The sequence below is a fragment of the Setaria viridis genome, chromosome 3 (assembly GCF_005286985.2).
Source record: "Setaria viridis chromosome 3, Setaria_viridis_v4.0, whole genome shotgun sequence".
NCBI lineage: Eukaryota > Viridiplantae > Streptophyta > Magnoliopsida > Poales > Poaceae > Setaria > Setaria viridis.
The window spans coordinates 19,551,706-19,575,461 of record NC_048265.2 but is presented as its reverse complement, the minus strand read 5'-3'; the positions used below and the strand labels follow the sequence as shown (position 1 = coordinate 19,575,461).

Here is a 23,756-nt window from a genome sequence, read left to right as displayed (position 1 = left end):
TAGGGGGAGGTACCTTCTAGAGGACAGCAGACACACTAGTGTTGAGGAGCAGGTAGCCATGTTTCTTCACATTGTGGGACACAACCAAAGGTTTTGGGTGGTTCCATTAGGAGGTCCATAGAAATTGTCAGTAGGTACTTCGTGCAGGTTCTTTATGCTGTTGGGGAGCTGAGGGGTGAGATGATCATGGCCCCTGAAGGTGGCACACACCCTAAAATTCTTGGGAGCCAGAGATGGAACCCATATTTCAAGGTACTTGGGATTGTTTGTAGTGTCCTTAAATTTTGTTTGTATTCTGTTTGTTTGCTACCTTCATGGTACACTGATGCATACGTCATAACTGTCCTAGGATTGCATTGGAGCTATTAATGGAACCCACATTCTAGCTAGGGTTCCATTTAAGATGCAGGCTGCATTTAGAGGCCGTAAGCAGAGCCCAACATAGAATGTGCTAGCTGTTGTCGATTTCGACATGCGGTTCACCTATGTCCTTGCTGCATGGGAAGGGTCAGCTCATGATGCGCTGATCCTACCTGATGCGTTAGAGAGGGATGATGGGTTGAGGGTCCCACAAGGTACACTACAAGCCCACCTTGTTATTTTGTCTTGTACACTGCGGTTGTTGATCACTCCTCATTGCATTCATGTGTAGGAAAATTTTACCTCACCGATGCTGGCAACGCACTGCGGCCTGACTTCCTACCACCATATAGAGCTGTTGGGTACCACATGTCTTAATTTGAGGGTAGGAGAAGTCCAAGCATTACTAAGGAACTCTTTAACCTTAGTCACTCATCCTTCCGCACCACAGTTGAGAGGGCTTTTGGGGCACTTAAGGGAAGGTTTCGCATGCTAGATAATAAGCCTTACCATCCGTATCCCTTCCAAGTTAAAGTTGTAATTGCTTGTTGCATTCTGCATAACTGGATTTTAGGTTTTGGGGTAGATGAAGATGTGCCAGGGGAGGATTTCTCACCACCTGCTCAGGTTTCACAGCCTGCACCCACACATGTTGCAATGTCACAGGAAACTTGTGCCTGGGGTGTTTAGAGGGATGAGTGGGCTTTGGCCATGTGGCAGACAGGGGGTTACCCAAGTGGTAGATTTGTAGGCAGGGAGGATTGCGAGACCAAGAACTCAAAGGTAATCACAAGAACACGTGGGTTTAGACAGGTTCGGGTCTCCGAAGAGTAATACCCTACATCCTATGTTTTGCTGGATTGTATTGCTGGTATTGTTCACGGTGAGTTGATGTGGGATGAGTTGCCCTCAGGAGGTGCCCTTGGCTGCCTTATATAGGCTGACGACCTAGGGTTACAAGTCGGTTTGAATCTAATCTAGTCGTTTGTTACATGAAACGTAATCTGAGTCGGATTACAATATGTATCCCGCAATATCCGAGTTGAATCGCCCGACCACCTTGACTTGTACTCCAAGTACTTTCATGTCCTTGGTCCGCACACCCTGGTCGGGCAAGCCCACTTGTCAAGACCAGCCAGGATCTTGGTCAGTGGGGACCCATGGGGTACCCATATCCCTCACCGATACTGTGAACAATGTGGTAGCTGCACTGAGGGAGACTGGGCCTAAGCAGGTGCACCTGGCTTCTTTGTGGAGTCCCTCATCATTGCTTTTAGCCATCTCCTAGACAACAAGTCCCAGGGCAATGCATTTGTCAAGATGGGTGACAACCACCGCACCCTCTGGCTCAGGACCTGGCTAGGCAAACACTACTACTGACCATGTGGTAGCTGCTAGTGCCTTCTAGCTCAAGGAAAACAGTTGAGCATGTCTCCATCCCTGACCACTGCCTTCTTTTGCACAAATCTCTATATACGTAGGTCTGACTTGTTAGGGTGTAGCCTCACTTGCACTTGGCCTTTTGTGGTGGTTTTTAGTTTCACATGGGGGTGGCTAATTACTAATAAAGTTTTATTGCAGCATGGAAAGGTTAAGATATTGCTACTAACTATTTGCTAAGGAACTGCATGGTAAGTAAGTATTATAATATGATGGATCTAGTACTGCTATATGCCTGTGATACTTGTGATGTGATGCCATGTATGCTTGTTTAGATTATACCATATTTACTTTACCTAATTTGTTGCCATGTTGACTTGTTTCTGCTATGCTTGAATGTAATATTCCAAAAAAATTAGAAATATTAAATTGAGTGAAATTTAAAAAAAAATTAAAACTTTTTGTTTGAATTGTGTGCTCATTTGAAAATGGAAGACAAATTCAAATTCTACTCACATCTAGAAATTCCCTAATAAATTAAATCTCAAATTAATTTCAAAATATGTGTGCTAGTTGATTTGGCTCTTTTTAGATTTTATTTGGCTCTCAAATATGTGTGTGCTTGAATTTTGAATCCAATCCAAAATTCAAACTAAAAAAAATAAAAATAAAATAAAATCCAAACCTAAAACTATCCTAACATCTAACCCCAGTCCGGCCCGAGGCCAAACCGGCCTGGCCCGCCAGCCGCCCCCTAGCCTCACCGCCTGGGCCAGTAGGCTAGCCCGCTACGGTGGCGCAACTAGCCCGCCAGATCGCCAACGCCACCGCTCCCCCTCTCTTTCTTTCACTAACACACCGGACCCACTCATCAGCCGGCACTGCTCCCCTTTCTTCCTCCTCGCGTGTGGCGCGTGCGGGGGTGATGGGGTGAGCTCGCCACGCTGGCATGCACTACGCAGCCACGTGCACGCCCATGACTCCTTCCAGAGTCTTCCACCACAGGGAAAATTCCACGTTTCCCTTGCCTCGCGCTTCCAAACTCTAGCGCCGAGCCGCTAGATGGTTGCCACGCTATGCCTCGGCGCACCCGTCGAGGATCGATGGCGTGCAGCCCATGGTGCATTGCCCCGATGCGCTTGTCCCGACCCTGGGCTATAAATAGCCCCAGCCAGCAGCCTCTCCTCGCATCCTAGGGGCTCTGTCCGAGCCGCTGCCATGCTAGCCCGAGTAGAAGAGGGGAATAGGAAGAAGAGGAGGAGGAGAAGAAGTAAGGGGAGGAGTAGAGGCCGCCACCATTGCCGTCGTGCTGCGCCCGTAGGAGGAGGCTGTTGTCGTGCTATGCCCGGAGGAGAGGCCGTCACCGCGCCGCGTCACTGGAGCCGTCGCCACCACCTCCACCTCACCGTGAGCCACTATTTCTCTCCCTTCTTTCGCATTTTGGCGCCTCTGTCCCGGCCTTCACCGCCATCTCCCTCGAGCACGAACACCACCAGCCACTGCTGCCACATGCTTGGCCTCTCCATGGCCTTGTCATGCCGCGGGACCGCACGCGCCGTGGATGTTGGGGTGTTTTCACGCCCAACCACACCACCGGCACAGCCCTGGGGTTAACCCCACCAGGCCGTGCATGCCAGCGCGATGCTTTGCCGCGCCGCGCGCTGCCTCCTTGTGCTCGCAGCCGCGCCGCGGCCGCCATGCTGCCCACCGCGATGTCGCACCATGCTGCGACGTCATGGGCGTGGTCACCACGCCCTTAGCCGCAACGTCGCGAGCCCGCCTCGCTGCTGCGCCAGGCAATCAGGCGAGCGCCACACGCTCGGCTACACGAGTGTGGCGCTCAGGATCTGGCCGACACACCGGATCCCGGGCTGACCCGGTGCGACCACGTGTGCACGACGTGGGTGCCACGTGGCAATGCCATGTGGGATAGGGTGGCCACGTGACGCAGACGTGGCATGGGCTAGGCCCACACATAGGGCCCACTGGCCAGTGGGGTCTAGTTGACCGCTGACCGGCTAACATTGACCAAGTCAATGTTGTCTGTTGACCGGGTCAATGATGACCATTGACCGGTCAATGCCGACATGTGGCACCCTCCCGTGCTGCCGCGTGGCGCAACTAAAAGCTAACACGTGTCACTCTAATTAATGTTTTCTGAAATTAATTAAATAATTAATTAAATCATTTCATCTTTAAAAATTCATAACTAATTCATTTGAACTTCGAAAAATATGAAACTAGTTACATTAAATTCATAAAATTGAGCCCATGCTATTTATAGCTAGTTTGATGTTATTTGGATCTTCTAAATTTAGCTTTCTTGGATTTTGTTCCTAGATGTAATGCCGATTAATTTATATTGTGCCGTATCTCGTCCTATTCAGACTCGAGCTACGACCTAGAAGACTCCTTGGACCCTGACTACACCGAGGAGGATCCCAACGACTACGGACAAGGTTTCATATCACTCCTAATCATATAGATCATATGCATGCTTAGTTGCTAGCGCTCTATTTATGATGCTTGGATGATGATTGATTGCATAGCCTATGTGTCTAGCCTTGCCGTGATAATTATTTATCCTATTTTCCTTGTTACCTACTAGTGCTACAGACGCCTAGCTAGTCCACCTTACTGATATCCATATACATACTTTTGAGTTATGGATGAGCATATGCCATGGCTTTGGTAATGGGATTCCTTGTACACTCTCGTGTGTGTTTTGGGTGAGTGTGATTCCTTGACATGTTTTGGCAGGAGCGAGTTGCGGTTGGTACTGGGGAGTGCCTTGCCAGGGGAGAGCATTCTGGACTCCCTCCACCCCCTGTGCCTATGGCGGGTACCTTGTTTGACACTGAGGAGCAGGTGATGTACTTGTACATTGCAGGTGGTACCTTGTTTGACACTGAGGAGCAGGTGACGTACTTGTACATTGCAGGTGCTTCGGCACATACTTGTGGAGTTGAGTGCTCGCTCTCGGCGCCTAAGGACCGAGTCAGTTTACCACTAGTCACAGTATCTATTTCTGTACATACCGTTCGTCTTGTTATGGATGGGGTTCTATCCGAGACTAATGGTGGATAATGCTCAGCTTGTTCGTGGATTGGAGGATCAGTGTAAGGAGTTCGAGGTGTTGACCTGCTCTGACCAAACTGCACCCCGGTGTGGGTAGGTTTCACAGCTTCGAGGTCCTCAACTGGAGATGGCGTGCCCTGCAGTTGAGGATGGTTCCAAATTCAAGGAAACAGGAGAGTACTATCCACTTACTAGGGCTCTGGTTGTTTGGTAGGGTTTGGACGGATCGCTACCATTCAAGCTCCATCCATGTGGGTACAACGATACAACCTCTGTAGAGTGTACAAACATATTGCTATGGTCCGTGTCTACTAGTTATGGACAGTGCTATTGACTACCGCTACTTCTGACTAGACTTATATTTATTCTTCTACCTTCCCTTTTTTGAGATAGGCTGACGTTTCCTGTTGAGATGTGAGGGGAGCGAGCTCTCACATTGCCTAATGTGTTTGGGTGCTGGATTCTTGGGTGAAGTATCTGGTGATTTGTGACGACTTCCTTGATGTGAGGTGTTGACCTCGGAGATGGTATTGCTTTGATGCATCCTTAATTGTTGTTGTTGCTGCTGCATATACCTCTACAGCCATATATAGGTTGATCCATGCATATAGTATTATTTCCCCATTTCCTTGACTTGCTGCTTTTGGGAGATGACATGGCCTACCAGCTTTTTGGGTAGATGGTGGCTTTTCAGGGTCGTAGCCTGACTACGACTTTGACAACGACGAATGGGAAGACTAGGGATGGTACCTCGCCCAAGTCGCCTCTGGAGTTGTTGCTCACCACGCTACATGTTACCGTTGTGTAGATGTTTTATTTTTCATGATTCAGTCCTGATGGACTTGTACCGACATGTGCCGAAGTGTTGTACTCGATATTTATGATATTGTTACTCTGTTGCTATTCTATATTTCTGTGTTGGAATAGATTTGTACTATCTGAGACAAGAATTCGCACATGATAGCCTTCCTGGGACTATCATGGAGGTGCGTAGGCTTGAATTCTCGAAAAAGGGAATTCAGGTTGTTTCATTTAACTTGCTGTTTCATATGCTTGCATGTTCCTGCTGTTCTTTAACTTGTTGTTTATTTTGTTGTTCTTCAAGATGTTGTTTAATTTACTACCATGTTTAATTTCTGTTTAATTTGCTGTTCTTTAATATGCTGTTTAATTTGCTACCATGTTTAATTTGTTGTCCTTTACCTTGCTGAAGTTGTTGACATGTTTCAGTTACTTTTTTCCTGCTGCTATTTTCCTGTTCTTTGGTCTGTGATTATTAGTGATGGGTAGGACAATGATGAAGTGGCACTTCTATTCTGGTTGTTCTTCATGTTGTTCTTCTGTTTGTAAGGTTTATTGCCTCTATTATACTCTTTCTTTCTACTATTTTCCTCCTACTTTTGAGTCCATATGACATTAGGTGAAGATTTAATTTCTAATCTAAAGCCCAACATACTTCTTTCCATGCCTGTAATGCACTTGTACTGAGCCAATCTCATGTTGGCTGCTTTTTTTGTTATGTCTGCTTGTTTGGGGATGATGAGCCTAAATTTTTTTTGCTCTAACCCAGCTAGATACGGATACGACCTTGTCACTTTTTGTGATCGAACTGCAATTGTTTAAATGCAAGTGTTTGATGCAGGATATTAGATTGGTGAAGCAAATACTTTCATTATGGTTAGGCTTCTATTTTTTTTTGTATTTGCTCTTAAGGTTTTACTGTAACGTGTGCGGATGATGACAGGCTTGCGAGTGCGCTTGGTAGGTTGTATTCCCCAAGCTCAATGTGGACCTCGATCAAGTTGCCTTATGGTGACTTGAGCAACATCCACTCGAGCTTGGCGAGCAGGACCTCTCAATATGCCACAACCAACCCTCTCTGACGCCTCCATTTAATTCTTGACGATGATGTAAAGGTGGTAGCATGCATGCTGCAAGATGTTGCCTACATACTGAGGCAAACAAGGTATACCTTGTCTTAATTGCCTCACTATTAGGCAGCTCCTTGCAAACAAGGTATACCTTGTCTTAATTGCCTCACTATTAGGCAGCTCCTTAGTGCATGCATCTGCACCTGAGCTAAGCAAACCCACTTGTCTCTTATGTTACTGCCTTGTTAATTTACTTTACAGTAGTGTTGTCTCTATGGGTGATGATGATGACGACGATGCTCACACTGGCTACCAAACGCACCCCTTAGGACCCTAGCAGGTGTTAGCTCCTAGTGATGCGGTTAGGGGTTCCTCTAACTGCCTCACTAGGAGGCAACTCCTACCTCTGTCCTATTGTTTGGGCAAGTACTGCACTAGATCTAAGCCATGCATCCTTTTATAGCCAATGATGACTAACCAAATGGGTGATGTCTAAGGCTTTTGTTCAGTTTTACCTAATTTTCTTAACTTGAATTTATTTCTGCTACCCATATTGATGCTTTTACCTGCTGCCAAAGAGGCTTGGAGATGTTGCCTGCTGATAAGGCACATGAGAACCTTCTCTGGTTCTTGTGCTTATTCGTAGGCTGAGCCATTTTTGAGGTGACGAGGACTTGATTTTCATGCACTTCTATGCACTTGGTTGCTATTTTTTTGCTGAATCCTGACCCACTACTTGTTAACATTGTAGATTAATGGTTTGGTGGACATTCTTTGATTTCAAATTTGTTGTCATCATGGTTCTGCTTCCTCTCTTCATTAATGTTGGCATTTGCAAGTGATTATTACCCTTTGTGCCATGTTCCTGCTTGGTTTTACTTCAACTCTCATGCAAGGAAGCCTCTAATTATATTAACTAGGTTGCTAATCACTTTGTCAACTCAATATAATTCTGTTCCTATGTAAATTTTGCTCACAAGTGTACTGTTGACCTCCCTAATTGCTTGTTTATTAAGTCATTTTATTTCAAAATCTTTTGATCTGTGCATTTCTAGGTGCTTGTACGGGGGGCTAACATTCACCAGCACCTGCGCGTGGTGAGAGCAACTCTCCCCTGTGCAGGCTACCAAACACCATCTTTTGATGGCAACTTGGGTTAGTTAGGGGGGCCACTTCCGGCCCACCCTACCAAACATCCTCCCAACCCAACCAACATCATGAGGTGCAGATTTACTAATTAATATCTTTACACCCTGTAAACCTAACCTGTCTGGTTGGAGCCTGGCTCACGGGCCCGGTTGAGGCAGCCTGGGCTACCAAAGGCGCCTCGAGTGAAAGGGAGGACGCGGGGCGCCGCCCGGGAACATGTGTTTCCCATGCCGGATTGCAGAAAAAAAACGGATGGGTTTCCAAAGAAAAACCAACTGCCGAACCACACGATTGTGCGCGCGCGTGCACGGGCCGGCCCGGGCCGCGTGAGATCTGGCGGAACCGACCGACCAGCCAGACGGCGGAAACTGCCAAAGCGCGGGGGAGGAAGGGAAAGCACGCGGAATCCGCGAGGCCTCGCGCCGGCGCCGTGGTTGTGGGCGCGCGCGGCCCGCAGGATCATCCCGGGGACGCGGACAAACCGGGCCCGAACCGGCGGGGCAGCGCAAACCGCAGCGTGAGCTTTGGCTTAGCTTAGCAGTGACATCGGGGCGGGGCGGGGCGGGGCTCGGAGGCGTGTTTTCTGTGCTCCAGACGTGGAAGGGTCGTGGAAAGCAGACCCGGTTCCACGGGCCGGCACGTGCGATCGAGTACTAGCAGCCTACACGGCGGAGTCAGGTGGATTTTTTAAAAACCTTTCTCCATTCCCGTGCTCTCCACCCACCCGGAATTTCCTCTCTACTTCCACCCATTTTCGAAATTTTCTGTAGTAAAATATCGGTAACACAAGAACTATCAGTTTTTCTTCCCGGAAACAACATTTGCATACCCTTTTTCGTTGCAGAACATAGAACGGAAAGGCAATCGACGCCACACATGGGACGGACATCGCATGTCGTTCACTCGTGACACGATTCTGTGTTCAGGGATCAGGTCACCACGACTTTTTCTAATCGCGAAAAGCTTTGGCACCATTTCAGCTAATCAAAGCTAATCTCTCTTACTACCTATAAATAATATCACGATATGACGATCGTTTTAGCGACCGTAGTTTGGTCAACTTAAAGATACAGGTTGCCAGCTGTTTTTCTTTATCGAAATTTTCTGCAAAGAAGCACGCAACTGCAAGGCATTGCTATGAGAAAAAAAAAGGGGGGGACAAAATAGAGAAGAAACTCCGGTATAGACGACGTATTGGCTTTTTGCACACCTATCTGTACATGGTACATGACAAGTAGTTTACAGGGTTACAGCTAATGCAACAAGAGGTACTCCTATTAGTAAAGGAGAGCAGTAGAGTTGTTGCAACCTCCAATTCCTCTAATTAACACGATTTTTGTTGACTGCTCTCAAGTCACATCCTGCTCCGTCAGAGGCTGGACATCTTATCCTCCAGGGAACAGTTGTGATGCCAGATTTTATGGTAGCAGAGTTGACCCGACCCAGCTGACATTTTTTGAAGCAAGTAATTCAAGTCAACAGACGCCAACACATGCTACAATTTCCGCTCAAAGGAAAAAAAAAGTTTCGGGTGACACACATTCTTTGTCTATTAAAAGAAATGGGATCGAAGGGGGAGACGGCCCCACCAATTCTGAAGAAAGGAGGCCGAATGATTGTCTACTGAGGTGCGCTAAAAAACTTTAGGCACGTCAAGTCAACTAGGTTTGGTAAAACGATATTCATTCAAAAGTTGACAGTCTCACAAGCACCAGCTTGTTCCTTATTGGCTTATTCCAAAAACTCTTGACCGACGCGGTGAGACTGAACTTCAAAGTACTAACCCAAATGGTAAAAGAAACAGGTGCAACATTTTGCTTTGCTCAAGATGACATTGGTATCTGAAAAAGGAAAAAAAATAGACCAACCTAGGAGGACCTAGGTGGCTTTATACTAACAAGAAAATAGGCACTCAAATTTGTCTCGACGAGGACTTAAATTTAGGTAGTCTGGTTTTACATCCACACCCATAAAGCAACTGAGCTTTTGTTTAGATGAGGCTTAATACCGATAAGACAACTGAATGATCCTACAGCATCAACAGACTAAATTGCTTCACCAGGAAAGAATGGACCACAGTCTCAAAGGAGGATTACTTCTGCATCCTTCGATGCTCTTCTCATCTTCAGGAGACGCCTGAGGGATTCTTTGTCCAGTTTGTTGTTGTCTTTTATTTGCGCTATTCTAAGTACGGGTGCATCTTCAAGCAAAAGTTTCAAGAAGCCTGACTCTGCACAGGAGCCAGCAAAGTTGTTCAGAACAACTGTATCCAGGTTATTGAAGAGACCGGACTGGTGATCAATGGAGTCCCAGAAATTCGAGGTGGGTGTGCCATAGCCCCTGTAAATAAGCTGCAAAGTACAAACTGTTAAGAAGGGAAATGGAGATTTGAGATGTAGGAATGTAGCAAGGTGAGGATTTTCATCAGCTGTACCTGTAGCTCAAGGCATCGCAAGTTGGGAGCAACTTGAAACAAACAGTGAGCAGCGTTTGCTTCCTTCAGATTACCAAGGTCAATCCCCAGGGTTATCTCAGTCAATCGATTTAACAATCTTGGTAGTTTACCAGGCAAGATTCCATGAGCTGCGCACTGTAAAGTAGCAAGGTGTCATCTAACATGACTGAATGGGGAAATAATAAACATCAAGGGACGGGCTGTGGCAGTTTCTTAGTTCTTACCTCAAAAGCATGCCCGAGCAATGAAATATTTTCAATATCTAAAAGAGAACCGATGAATTGAGAAAGATTAAAGTTGCACCCCGCCCTCGGAACATAACCAGTGTTAACTTGCAGATTAATCGCTGCTGAAGAGACATGTGGTGTGACCAGACTGAGGTGTTTAAACATGCCATCAACTCTTAGTATCTTGAGCTTTGTTGAGTGGATAATGATATCAGCAAAGCTGAGCAACCTAGAGAGAACCAGTTTCTCTAAGTTTGGGCAACTCGCTACTAATTCCCCTATATTGTTTTCTGTTGCACAGAAATCAATAAAATGAAGGGTATGTATTCGCTTAAAACCTGTAAACACAGGTGGCAACTGAAAAACACAACCTTGCAGGCAAGCGTATTCCAGTTCCTCACAGGAGAAAAAAGAAGAAGGGATCTTGTAATTCCTCCAGATCTTTGTCCTAATTTGAATTTCCTTAACTCCATTTCTTGACAACATAAGCATCCACCTGTGGATGTGTCCTCCAGGGGATAGCAAATGAACCCGTCGGACATTCAGTTCGAACTTCAGAATTGGGCCATTATGGAGGGAGAGAACCATAATGATGAAATAGACAAATTTGTTACTTTCACCCTCTTCAATACCATTACCTAAATCAAAATCATCTTCCCTGAAAGTCAATTCTGTCATTGAAGCCCATGTGTATCTCCACTTCCTTGACAAGAGGCATGTTCCTACAGCTTCTTTTATAGGCAAACAACAAAGAATTTTGTCCTTGATAACATCTGGTAGATTGCTGATGATATCAACATTTGCAACAGATTTATGTCTTTTCTTTTGGGAACCTCCACGATCCATTGGGCCCACTTCTATTGCAAGAACCTGCATTGGCGATGTGACAAAAATAACTCATAAATATCTAAATCTAACACATGAATCATAATAGGTTTTCTTCCTTTTCATTATGCTTATATCTATGACAATGAAACAACTTATAAGACCTTATGGAGTTACTAATGGACCCTTTAATCAGTTGAAGTTATGCCCCAAGGTTTTAAATTGTAATATATATATGTCATCACAGCGAGTTCCAAGAAAGCTATTGGAGTGGTGGTAGAGTGTACAGGAGTCCGTGGACAGCCCAGCCAGCCTGACATCTTCATTTATTAGCTCAGGTTGGACCAGGCCCAATGTCAAGACAAGCTAAAACTTCCCTTTGAGCTAGACGCTTGATACATGTAGCCTAAGCCCGACACGGCATGAGGACACAGCTTTTTTCTTATATATATCTGTGGACACTCTATTTTGGGAAGAAATAATATCTATTTCGGAAAGAAAAGAAGTATCTCAAGCTTAGAACTCAACCTTGTTGGGTTGGGCGAGTTGAACATTACATCTTTGGGTTGAGGTTTTATACTTGAACACTTCTAATATCACGGAAGCAATTCAACACAGCAGGCCTTTTAGGTGCTAAACTAATGTATAGCCCTTTCTAAACCTCAGTAGATGTTAGTTAGTCAAAGTTTATTGATTGAATTGAATACATAAAATCACGATCAAAATGTTTTAGCCAATAATCACGCATTAAGTATGGCAGATTAAATCATTAATCATCAAACATAGAACCTATTGATATAAATGAAAATCCATAGTTTTGAATCTATTATGAAAACCTTAGTTTAATTAGCTAGATAAATTTCCAGAAACTGGTTTTAAATGAAATTATGTCTAAACATGATTGTACATCATAAAGTGAGGAAGAGTATAGAAATATTTCGGACATGGCATGAAATGAGCTAATATAGCTACAAGCTATTATCTATAGAACCAGCAACTGTCCATGTCATGGCCATAGCTACGCTCTTGACCCTTTTAGGCATAACATCACTTTCAAAGTCTTACAATGCTATAGCCTATTTCAAAATTTTCTCAGTAGACGCCATAGCAGAGTATAGTACTTTGCACAGGCCATTTCTACAGAGAAATAGTACTCCACATGCAATCAAATGGAAGACTTGATAGACCCAGGAAAAATAAGATATCAGGGGGACTTCAGTTGGCATTCAGCAAAAGAGCATACTATCTACTTCAGCTAGCAATATTTTTCAGGCTCGAGTGCTCAACCGTATGCTCTGCCATTAGCCCATCTCATGCATTTTGATCTCCCCACGGAAATAAGGACCACAAGAAAACAACAACTTGTAATATAAACCAATTTTATCCCAGTACTCCTGATTTATGATCCTTCTAAATATAGAAATCGCCGAACAGCAAACCAGTTTATTCACCAAGAATAAGGTAGCGAGAGATGCCAATGTATTATGTACAGGCATTAGCCAAATACAGTCAAACGCAATATGGGATGGAAGGTTTAATTGTGCTCCAAACGTTGGGCAGCAAAATGGGGGAAACGATGCGCAGCTTGCGAGTTGCGAGGCGGGGAGAGCGTGCCGAGACGTGACGGGATGCGGGATGCCCAAGTGACTAGCAAGGTAAGGGCGGAAGACGACTGGACCTCACCTTGCCCGGGGTTTGGGGCTCCGGCTGGGCTGCCCCCGATCTCCTCCGCTACCCTGTCGCCCAGGTTGACTTCGGGCTCCTGTCCCCTTCCTTCTCCGCCCGCGGTAACCGGCGCCGCCACCGCCGAGAAATGGCCGCACGGCAGGGACGGGGGAATTGGCGCCCCTAAGGCGCGAATGGACTGCGACTAGGCGGGATTAGCTGGGTGGGCGCGGGCAATTGACGACTCCTGCCGGACGCTGCGCAGCACCGATCCTAGCCGGCGTGGGGCGGCGCCGGCACTCCACTAGTGGGGACCGGAGAAATCACGGTGAGGGGCAGCCGCACCGCGCCACGCCGGCGTTTCCGAGGTGCCGGGATAGATTTGGGGGTTTTTCTGGTCGAATCGCGCGACGGGCGGCGGATGTTCTCGGGTTGGGCCTTGGGCGGGGCAAAGCACGCGGCGCAAGCAACCAGGCCGGAGGAGAGCCCAAGGGCCAAGGTGTGTGTGTGTGGGTGGCTGGAGGCCGTGCAAGAGAACTCGGCCTCGGACCGTATTTGGGCCAAATCAAGCCTTGTCGTCGTTGCAAGAGATACACATGGCCGAGTTCTCTTGCACGCCTTCGTTCGCTAGAGAATGAGGCCTAAAATGAATCACTTTGGATCGCAGTTAATAATCGCCATCCGATCGCGATGAGATTCCTATAATTTACATGACCCTAAAATGAATCACTTGATTAACATTCTATTTGGCATGACTTCAACTTCAAACTTTAGCCTGAAGTTGAGTGAAGCTAGCTAAACATCCCAACTCCACTAATTTGTGGAGCAACCCAATTCTATGGAGTTCTAATTCATTTCTTTGGAGCAACTCTTTTACAACTCCAGAAATCTCCAATACGAACATAAACGTGGGGTTGGTGGTACCGGTTACATGAAAAACGGTTCGTTTTGTTTCTGTTCTGTCCATCCTGGCCTCCGAGTCCCTCCGCCGTCTCTCCGTGCCACCGCCCCCTCTCCCACGTGGCACCGCCGGCGCTGTCTCCTCGTGCCGCGAGAAGGCCTCAGCCCGCCGCCGTCGTTTGGCATCTCTTCCGACACCTTCTTCCCTCCCGCGCGCCGCCTGGCGGGCTCTTCCCCCCCGCCGCCGCCTCATTCGCCGGCCGGGAGCAGCGAGAATCGTCGTCCCTCTTTCTTTCCCGTCTTCCTCCCATCTCCCCGGCGCTCCCCTCTTGAATCCCGATGCCTCCCAACACACCTCTCGCCGGGAGCCGCTGGACGGGCACACCGTGCCGCGCGTTCGCCCGTGTGGTCGCCATGGCCCCGTTGGGCGCGCCGCCGGCCGGCCGCTGCCCCCATCCTGCGCGGCCGCCTACACCGTCCCGCGTAGCCGCCGTGGCCCCGTTGGGCACGCCGCCGGCCCGGCCGCTGCCCCCATCCTACGCGGCCACCGCTTCCTCATCCTGCGTGGCTGCCACAGTCGTGCTCCGCCGCGCCACCACGATTGCGTCCCGAATGCCGCCGGCCCCGTCCTTGCGTCGCTGCTATTCACCCGCTCAAGCTCCTGTGGCCTCTTGAGGAAGAAGAAGATAAGGTATGACCGAATGATAAGTGACAATCCATCCAAAAAGACCCTCCTTTTGGAGCTGGAGGCACCAACCACCCTATTTTAACAGCTCCAACTCTCAGGTGAAGTTTGGAGTTAGAGCGAAAAATTGTGAAGTTGGAGGCCATATGCCAAACGGAGCCTTGTCGTGATCAGATTGATTTCATTTAGCCCCTCGTAGTTTAAAATCTGCTGCTCCTCCGCCCGTCCACCGCCGCCGCCGCCGTCCTCGACCACCAATCCCCGGCCCAGTTCCTAGCACCATTCCGCACCAATCTCTCCACCCGCAGCAAGAATGGAGGGCGGCACGCGGTTCGCCGCCGCATCCGGGCCGCGCGTTGGGAGCCGCCGGACATGGCGGCAACCGCGACTGCGATCGCGGTAAGGGCACCCAGCCAGGTACCGAGCTCGAAGCGATTGCTCAGGCTTTCATGGATTGATGGTGGACCTCTATCCCACCTCTGCCACCCCCGGACTCCGAGCGAGGGCAGAACGCGATGGCGTTGGCTTCGGCTCGCGCGGGAGGGGCGCGTGGAGGGCGCCACCGCGTCTCCCCGCCTGACTGCAGACAGAAGACGGCGTGCTGACTCCGTGAGTGCCCTCTCCCGTCACTAAAATGTGTGATGTACAGGCTACTGTTTTTTCCCCATTTTCGTTAATCTTCATATGTTTATCTTCTGATGGTTTGTTTCAATGCACCGGGAAGCTACTGGTCCTGTAATTAGGTCAAATAACCGAACAATAGCTATTAGGATCGGGAGGCAAAAGGAAAACATTGAGACAAAACATAAGTTTTCATGCTTTCCTCCATGTTCCCGTTCCCACTGCTCTTAGAGATTCTCTTTCTTCCTCTGCCTGGCTTACAAACTCAAGACCTCATCATCTAAGCCTACACAAGAACATTTTATTTTGTTCACTGGAACAATTTCGCAGGTCAGAGGAAGAGGAAGGAGCACCTAAGAACTGTAGGAATGGGAGGCATCAGGAAAACACACAGACAAATGTCTGTATCCAATTCTAGAGGAAAAAGAGACAGTTATTGTGCTTTCCTCCATGTTCCCATTCCCACTGCTGTTAGATATTTTCTTTCTTCCTCTTCCTGGCTTACCCAGGCCTAAAACAACAAGAACACTGAACTGTTCAACAATGCCTATGGTATTCTTTGGTATATGTAGGGCTAGTGCAGTACTGCAGTGCTTTAGACCGTACAAAATCCTTATGAGGGAAATCAATGTATTTACCTACTTGCTACTGCATGGATCACTGCTGTGCATCCCATTCAATGAAAGTGGGCTGGGAAACTTCTGTTAATAATATGGCACACTCATAGATACCATTGGGTGGAAGGCCAACATCTAAGACCTTGAGCCTAAGAAATGCAGATTACTTCATGGGGAACTAACGTATAGCAGAGTAGGTGTCTTAACAGGAAATCTGATTATTGTTATCCCTATGCTGGCGGAATACAGCTGCTTGCACAAGTGGTATGGGCGTGGGTTATTCCCTCTTTTTAACCATAATAAAGGATCTCATTCCAAGAAATTGATGAACTACCTTGCATTTGAATGTACATATCAATTAGGCATTTGATCCTTCTTTTGTTAAACAAGCTTTATTTTACATTAGGTACAGATGAAAGATAAACATATTAAAACACTCAATATCAAGTCTGATGCTGGCTGGATTTGAGGATGGGTGGTCCCTTCTCGTGTGATCCTTCTGGAAGAGACAGAAGATAATGAACCCAATTCTCCAAAAGAAGTCGAACAACTGCAATAGTGGCGATCTGACTCTGTGAGTAGCCTATTTAGGTCTTGATATTCTTTTTTTGCAATTTGTTTTGGACATCCTCTTCTTCAATTTCGAAAGAGCATCTTCAGTTACGAACTGTGATATGGTCATTTGTGTGGGTTTGTGAATCTGGGATATAATTTTTGTGCTATTGTCCCTTGATTCACTGGTCACATGCTTGTATTCACTGAAATTGTTCTATACATTAGGCTATTGTACATGAAGCCTTTCCAGGATCCAATTTGTTAGCAATTTGGCACATACATGAAGTTTCATATTGAATGTTATTTGTAATCTATGTTCCCAAGCTTGTGCAATATCATAGTTCTGCCACTAAGATCTACGAAACCATGAATGTTTTTGTCTTTATCTCCTTTGTCTGCTCAAAACCTATGTTACCCTGGTATATCAGCTCGACGCCATACCAATATGTCACCGGTAGCTACTACATGTAAATGTTGTATTTTATTTGTCTTGAGTAATGGGGTTTGGTTCAGTAAAGAAGTAGTGGGGAACCTTTGCGACTATATATGTTCTCGAATCTCAACTAATATTTTGTACCTTTTTAATTTTGAACTATGGTTATTTCTAACATACCATATCTGTCCCACAATCATGATATCACCTTGGATTATGTGCTTACTGGTTAATAGTTGACGCCTACACCGTTCTTGTCTAGTAGAATCTGCAAAAGATACTAAAGTATGGACCTTGGTATTTCTCAATGTTTTTTGAAATGCCAAACAAAACTAAAGCATCCCAAAGCAAATCATATCTGGTGCAAGAAGAAGCACACCGCACATCCACAATATACTATTGTGAACCAAAGGAAGAGGAAGGAGCGCCTAAGAATGATAGGAATGGGAGACATTGGGAATACTCAAGTCTCATGCTCCATTATACGGGTAATAGCAGAGCTTAAGCTTTCCTCCATGTACCCATTCCTACTACACTTAGGCCCTCTTATCTTCCTCTTCCCAGACTCATTCTCTTGGCACCATCATTTAAACCTATATACAAATTTCCTCTTCTCTCTACTAAGACTAATGTGCAAGCCAAGGGGAAGGGGAAGGAGCATCCAAGAACAATAGGAATGGGAGGCACTGGGAAAACACAATACCAAATCTCCTTTGGTGCTAGAAGATAGGGTACAGAGCTCATGCTTTCCTCCATGTTCCCATTCCCAGTGCTCTTGGGTCCTCTCTTTCTTCCTCTTCCCTGCTCACCCTCCATATGAAAGTCCCAAGAAAATTCAGTAAAGAAGCTTGAACTCTTGTGCAACTCTTTGGAGCATTGGGGTATATATAGGCCTCTCTAATTTAATGTGTTAGCACAGGGAAGAAATGCAAGGCATGTTGCACCAAATGAGTGATGGACATAGTCATTAATGATAGAGGGGTCAGGCAATCTGTGTGTTTTTTTTTTGAAAACTAGCAATCTGTGATTTTAGTGTACTTTAGTACTGGTGTATCTTCTGACCATGCGTATTACTGTCACCAAAAGCCAACAGCTTAGTCCGAAGAGCTGATATTATATGGCAAGGGGAAAAGAAAAGCATTGACATTCATTTAATTACCTAAGAAAGGGAGTGATGGGAGAAAGATGAGACAGAAACATCTGATGTGATGGCCCTTTTGTTAGATGTTGAGCAGTCTCAGAAAGAAAAAGGGTTAAGGATATACATGGAAGATAAAACCAGTGTCCAATTACAGTCTGTGTGCATGGTAATTAAGAGGAAGGCAAAACTAGACAAGTAAAATAAAAGAAACTTCAGAAAATCACCATCCATAATCCCTTTCAAGGGAAAAATAGAATTTACATTTTTCCGGCATACCGTTCAGTCCCCATTGGTTCCGTATGCACGTCTTGTTCAAGTGGCCATCTTCTGAAGACAAATTGATCTTGTAATGCCGCTAGCTGCCTACCATTTAGATTAGAACGTATTGGCAATTATGTCTTATCAATTCTCAGTTTGCCTTAGTCTTCTACTTATGCATGTTTTTGTCCATTTGCTTCACACGCCTCATGAATATTCTGTCTCAGTAAAACAATTGGTTTGCTCATATAATTTTGCTTTTTAGTTGCGGATAATTTTATAGATGAACTACGGCTTTCATGCATATATGATTGTTCTTTTATCTTCTTTTTTGTTTTTCAATCGGCATCTTAATGCCTGAGCCAACTCCAATTTATCGTAATGCCAGGTTATCTATTTGAGCTTGTGTCAGAATTGTTTTGATTGGAGTGATTAGTTAGCATTTGGCAGACACATCTGCAGCTCAACACATGACATGAACTTTGGTGAACTTAGTTAGAGAGAATAATCTAAGTGTGGTTCAGCTCAAAGGAACTAGGGATGGATATGTACCATGTTGACTCCTAAAGCTTTGTACTTACCACTTCAAACCTCACTGTTCTGGTTTCTTACTTCATATGCTACCTGTGAAGTGTACGTCTTCACATTATATGCAGTGTCTGCATAATCGTCAAAAGTTAACTTCTGTTCTGACACAAGTTAGCCAAGCCACCATCTTACTCATGAGTAGATTAAATCATGACAATAACCTGAGACTGAAATCATCACTCTAAGTAATCAAGCCCTCATATTAACATACACTTAATATGAAGAAAGAAACACTAAATATACTGTAATTATTCAAGCATAGTAATCAAATCAGGAACTGAGCCAACCAGACACCAGACACCAGACACTTTTGTGTTCGAGGAAAAAATAAAGAGACAACCAGACACTTCAATATTGTGTGAATCAAAAGGAAAAGGAAGGAGCACCAAAGAACAATAGGCATGGGAGGCATCAGGAAATCTTGAAGCAGATCCCACCTTCATGAGGTAACCATCAGTTGAGCTTTCCTCCATGTTCCCGTGCCCACTGCTCTTAGGCCCTCATTTCTTCCTTTTCCCTTATCACCTTTGCACTCTAATCATCCAAATTTATGTATGAAAAATCTATAGCTTTCCCTCTCAAATAGCTGTGCGAGACAGAAGGAAGAGGAAGGAGCACCTAAGAACAATAGGAATGGGAGGCATCGGAAACTAACAATGTTTTCTCCCCCATCGTTAGAGGAAACAAACATAGTAGGCTTTCCATCATGTTCCCACTCCCACTGCTCTTAGGCTCTTTCTTCCTCTTCCCGACTCACCTCTGTGCCTACAACTACAAAACATTCAGAGAAGCCTGAGCTGCTGAACAATTTCTGTACAGTAGATTAGAGTATACATAGACCTCAGTAGTAGTGTTGTGAACAATGAATGCATCTATTGGATGTGCACTGTGAGGTCCATAAGAAATAGCAGTGGATGACAGCTGGGCATGCTACATTGTCACAATGTAGAAAATTAGCAAGGTATGATAGGTGGCATTTCTGCCCTGACAGGACATTGAATTTCCATCCACCCGGGGAAAATAAAGAACCATGCATAATGCATTAATATACTCTCTTAAGAGCCATTGGACAATAATACAAATTAGAGCTGGAGATGATGCATATGATGGACCTTGTTGCTGCGGCCTTTTGCCATCTGTTTCTGTTAATTTCTCAATGAACCATACAAGAAAAAAAAGGTAAGTTTGCATCTTCAGACATGTAATTTTAAGGAATGGAAAAGACCTAAACCCGTACACAGAAACAGGAAGGGTGGAAAACAAAAACCAGGCAAGCAAACTTTACGTAGTAATATTACAAATTCCTTGTAGTGAACCATGAGACAGTTTTGATTTTACATACTGAATTAGCAGAAACTATTAATTAAAAACCTTTGGAAGATCAGAATAGATCAAGGTTATTTTCTGGCCCCACTGTGAACGTTGGTGCAGGGAAAAAAAACTAGCTTTAATTCAAAGAGTACAATCTTGTAGCTTATTTTCTGCACCATCAAAGTATAAGAAAGTTGTACAAGTAACTCATAGTTTGTACTTTGAGAGCACTATGGCTCAATTGTGTCATTTTATTAATTGCAGAAATTCAGCAGATGGAAAAGGGATCTTTCTACCATTTGCCGTTGTATTGTCAGCCCTTACCTATTTTTATAATTTTTACATCAAAGAAAAATGTAATTGCCACTATTGAAAGAACTTGTAAGCTTCAAGTTACTTTATAGATCGTTAAATAGTGTTAGAAATTATCTGCATCATTCATTGTTGTAATGTTTGAAGCGGTGCTAGTTTATTACATCACACTACTGTCTCATAACTATGCATGTTGCTGTCATATTATTGATTCATGTGATGAACAGTATATAGTCAATAGCTAATATTTATTTTATAATGTGCTAGTAGATCCCAAAATAAGAGCTACACCATTCATCATTGCAAACTCACAATGCCTCCCTTGAATAATGTCATGCGAACCAAAAGGAAGAGGAAGCACCAAAGAACGGTAGGCATGGGGAGGCATTAGGAAAACTCAAAACAGTATCTTAACCTCCAGTTCTAAACATGGAACTGTAGAGCTTATGCTTTCCTGCATGTTCCCATGCCCATCGCTCCTAAGCCGTCCTATGATTCCTTTTCCTGGCTCATTATCAAGATTATCTCATCATCCTCATGTGAGCATGTGTTCCTTTGTTTTTATGGATGAAACAACAGTGTAAGCAAAAAGGAGGAAGAATTGCTCAAGAGAAATAGGAACGGGAAGCATTGGGAAAGCACAAACCAAATTCATTGTTGGAGGAGAATACAAACAAGTTAGGCTTTCCTCCATGTTTCCATTCCCACTGCTCTCAGGCCATCCATTCTTTCTCTTCCTGGCTTACAACCAACACAGTGTTTCCCTTCTAAATATATTGCCTTAATATCTCCTGTTCTGTTTATCCGCCTAATCTTAATCTTGCAAGCCATTAGGGAAGGGAAGGAGAACCTAAGAGCCTTAGAAATAGGAGGCATCAGGAAAACATTCAATCAAATCTCCATCTGCAATGCCAGAGATGGAATAGAGATTATGCTTTCCTTCATGTTCCTATCCCTAGCGCTCTTAGATACTTTTCTTCCTTTCCCTGGCTCACCCTCTAGGCCCCAACTGTAACTTCAACCAATTCTACTCAGGTCTAGAACACACACATATATATAGAGAGAGAGTTATAGACCTCTCTTCAGTGTTGCACCTAGTCCAGTGACTAGTAAACTCACCCTGTGCATGAATTGTGATCCACCATAGGACATAGCAGTTGATGACAGTGGGACCATTCATGGTACATGTACCACTAACGTATAGCACATGCAAGAAGCTAAGTAGAGTACTGACTATACTAAGAAATGTTGACTGTAACCTTTGTATTCACATATCTCTTGTCTGTACAAGGAACATGATTTTTCCAGGCTTGAGGTAGAAAGCCCAATCCATGTATAAAATCCCTAGGAAACAAACTACTTGCATATGAAAAGAACCATTTATACAAGTTGCCTAAGGCATCAGTTGATGTGATTTTGTAACATCTTAGTTCAAAAAAAAAGATTTTGTAACATCAATTGATGTCTTAGTTCACTTGATTAATGATCTTGTCATGTATTTTACTTCTTTTAATAAACGGTGGTTATATCACGCTTTGGCACCGCGTCATGACGTGCAGCTTCAAGCAGGAATGGAGAACAAGTTAACTCTGGCGCTGGACAGCTTCACAGGAATACACAGCCCGTTCAGCCTACAGAAGGTACTTCTTCGGCTCCGACGCTCCGGCCAGCTCAATGGAGCGCCAAGCAGCTTTGGAAGGCCTGGGTGGGCACTGCTCAAGGTCAAGTTCTTCATGTGGCTGGTTTTGCCGCGACGACTCCAGAGGGTCGATCGCTGATTGTGCAGAGGATCACAGAGGACAGAGCCACGCCAATTGCCTGCTCTGTGAACAAGAGCCTGAAACGCCTTGATCATCTGTTCGCAAGCTGCTCTTACACAAAGCAAGTCTGGTTCGCAATTGGAATCCTGGGACATGCCAACTTGCAGATGCCATCGGCGGCTGCCCAGACCATTGACTGGTGGCACCACTAGCTTCGCGCAGGTGGAGACAAGCAGCAGAAGCAGGGGCTCGATTCCTTCTTCATGTTGGTCATCTGGAAAGAACGGAACACGCCCGCATATTCAACAAGGAGGAATGAACGCCGACACAGCTGCTCAATGGAATCAAAGAGGAGGCAGAACTCTGGTGCCAATCCGGCGCCAAAGCACTCAGCACCCTCTGTGCCTGCTCCTTCCAATATCGATAGTAGTTCAGCTAGAACATAACTAGCTCTCCTCTGTACCTGTCTGGCTGTTCAGTTTCCTAGCATAAGAATCAGTGAAATATTGTAATCATCAGCACCGCTTGCACGTAACAAACTTTACAATTCATTTCTATCTAATACAAAGATATGTTGCTCTCTTACGTATCCTTATAAAACAAAATGGTGATTTTACAAAAGACAAGTAAAAATTACACAGCTGCAGATTCAAAGAAGCACTTCTGCTTGATGTTCCGGAAAGACTAAAAAATGGTTTGAAACATGTTAAAATTATCAAGAACGTACTGCTTTCATCATTGCTCTTTTGGAACTTTGAAGGTCAGAAATAAAAAGGAGATTTTCTTGCAGGTCTTGAATTTAGTCAACCTAAAGTCGAAATACACAAGACGACAGTTGTCTAAACATCTGCTCAAGGCGTCAGCTTCACCAAAGTCCAAGAGATATTGTGCGAGCCACTGTCATTTCATTGCAGGTAGAGAATTCCAATGTACAGATAAATCTTACTGCTGCAATTATTTTCTGTTTCCATCTAATATACAAAATTGTCCAATTAATTTCTGTGCTGCATTTGCTGATTTACACCTGTATTAGTTCATCAATTCAGTCATTTCTATTGCTTTGAATGATCTTCCCCTAAAAAGATGCTATGATTTGTGTGCTGAGTATGCAGTGTTCATGTCGTATGCCATCTTCGTTCTCTCTCTGTTTTCTGGTTCCAACTCAATGTCCCAGCAAGGCGAATGTTTAGTCTGTTATAAATTTGACTTGAGCATGGGCTCAGCGTGAGAGAATAGTGAAGAATCTGTGCTGCTGTGTTACAGCTAAAACCTTTGTGACCTTTTTTTAGTTCAAATAGTTAAGTTTAATCCTTCACAATATGCTACCTAGAAAATACATCTTGGCACGATGTTGTTTGTTCTTTAGAAGTTAGATAAGTGAAGAGTTTTAGTTCTGTTATTTTGCAGTTGTGCTATCTTATCTAGTAGAATCTGAAACAGAAAGCATGGTGGGTCAAGAACATGTGAATGGATAAGCACAATTGCAAAATATTTGGAATTCAAATTAGGCCATTTAGGCCATTGCTGGAAAAAAAAGCAATGGCCTAAATGGCATAATTTGAGTT

General features: G+C 44.9%; 1 protein-coding gene and 1 long non-coding RNA gene across 2 annotated transcripts; one reads left to right on the top strand and one right to left on the bottom strand.

Annotated features, from left to right (window-relative positions):
* Positions 1 to 9,680: 9,680 nt before the first annotated feature.
* Positions 9,681 to 13,401, bottom strand: LOC117850949 (F-box/FBD/LRR-repeat protein At1g13570). The gene is made up of 4 exons (XM_034732838.2): positions 13,029 to 13,401; positions 10,518 to 11,390; positions 10,273 to 10,428; positions 9,681 to 10,189 (listed from the first exon to the last, which is right to left on the bottom strand). Exons 2-4 carry the CDS (start codon positions 11,364 to 11,366, stop codon positions 9,920 to 9,922), a joined length of 1,275 nt encoding a protein of 424 aa, XP_034588729.1. The 5' UTR covers positions 11,367 to 11,390; positions 13,029 to 13,401; the 3' UTR covers positions 9,681 to 9,919.
* A 540-nt stretch (positions 13,402 to 13,941) lies between these two features.
* Positions 13,942 to 16,698, top strand: LOC117846880 (uncharacterized). Its single transcript, XR_004638492.2, has 2 exons — positions 13,942 to 15,204; positions 16,240 to 16,698. It is a non-coding gene; the product is annotated as an uncharacterized lncRNA (long non-coding RNA).
* The last annotated feature ends 7,058 nt before the right edge of the window (positions 16,699 to 23,756 follow it).

Coding starts and splice junctions, on each gene's coding strand:
- LOC117850949 (XM_034732838.2), bottom strand. CDS start 11,366: ATGGATCGTGGAGGTTCCCAAAAGAAAAGACATAAATCTGTTGCAAAT. Junction 10,429..10,517: donor TGCTCGGGCATGCTTTTGAG/GTAAGAACTAAG, acceptor GCTACTTTACAG/TGCGCAGCTCATGGAATCTT. Junction 10,190..10,272: donor TGCGATGCCTTGAGCTACAG/GTACAGCTGATG, acceptor TGTACTTTGCAG/CTTATTTACAGGGGCTATGG.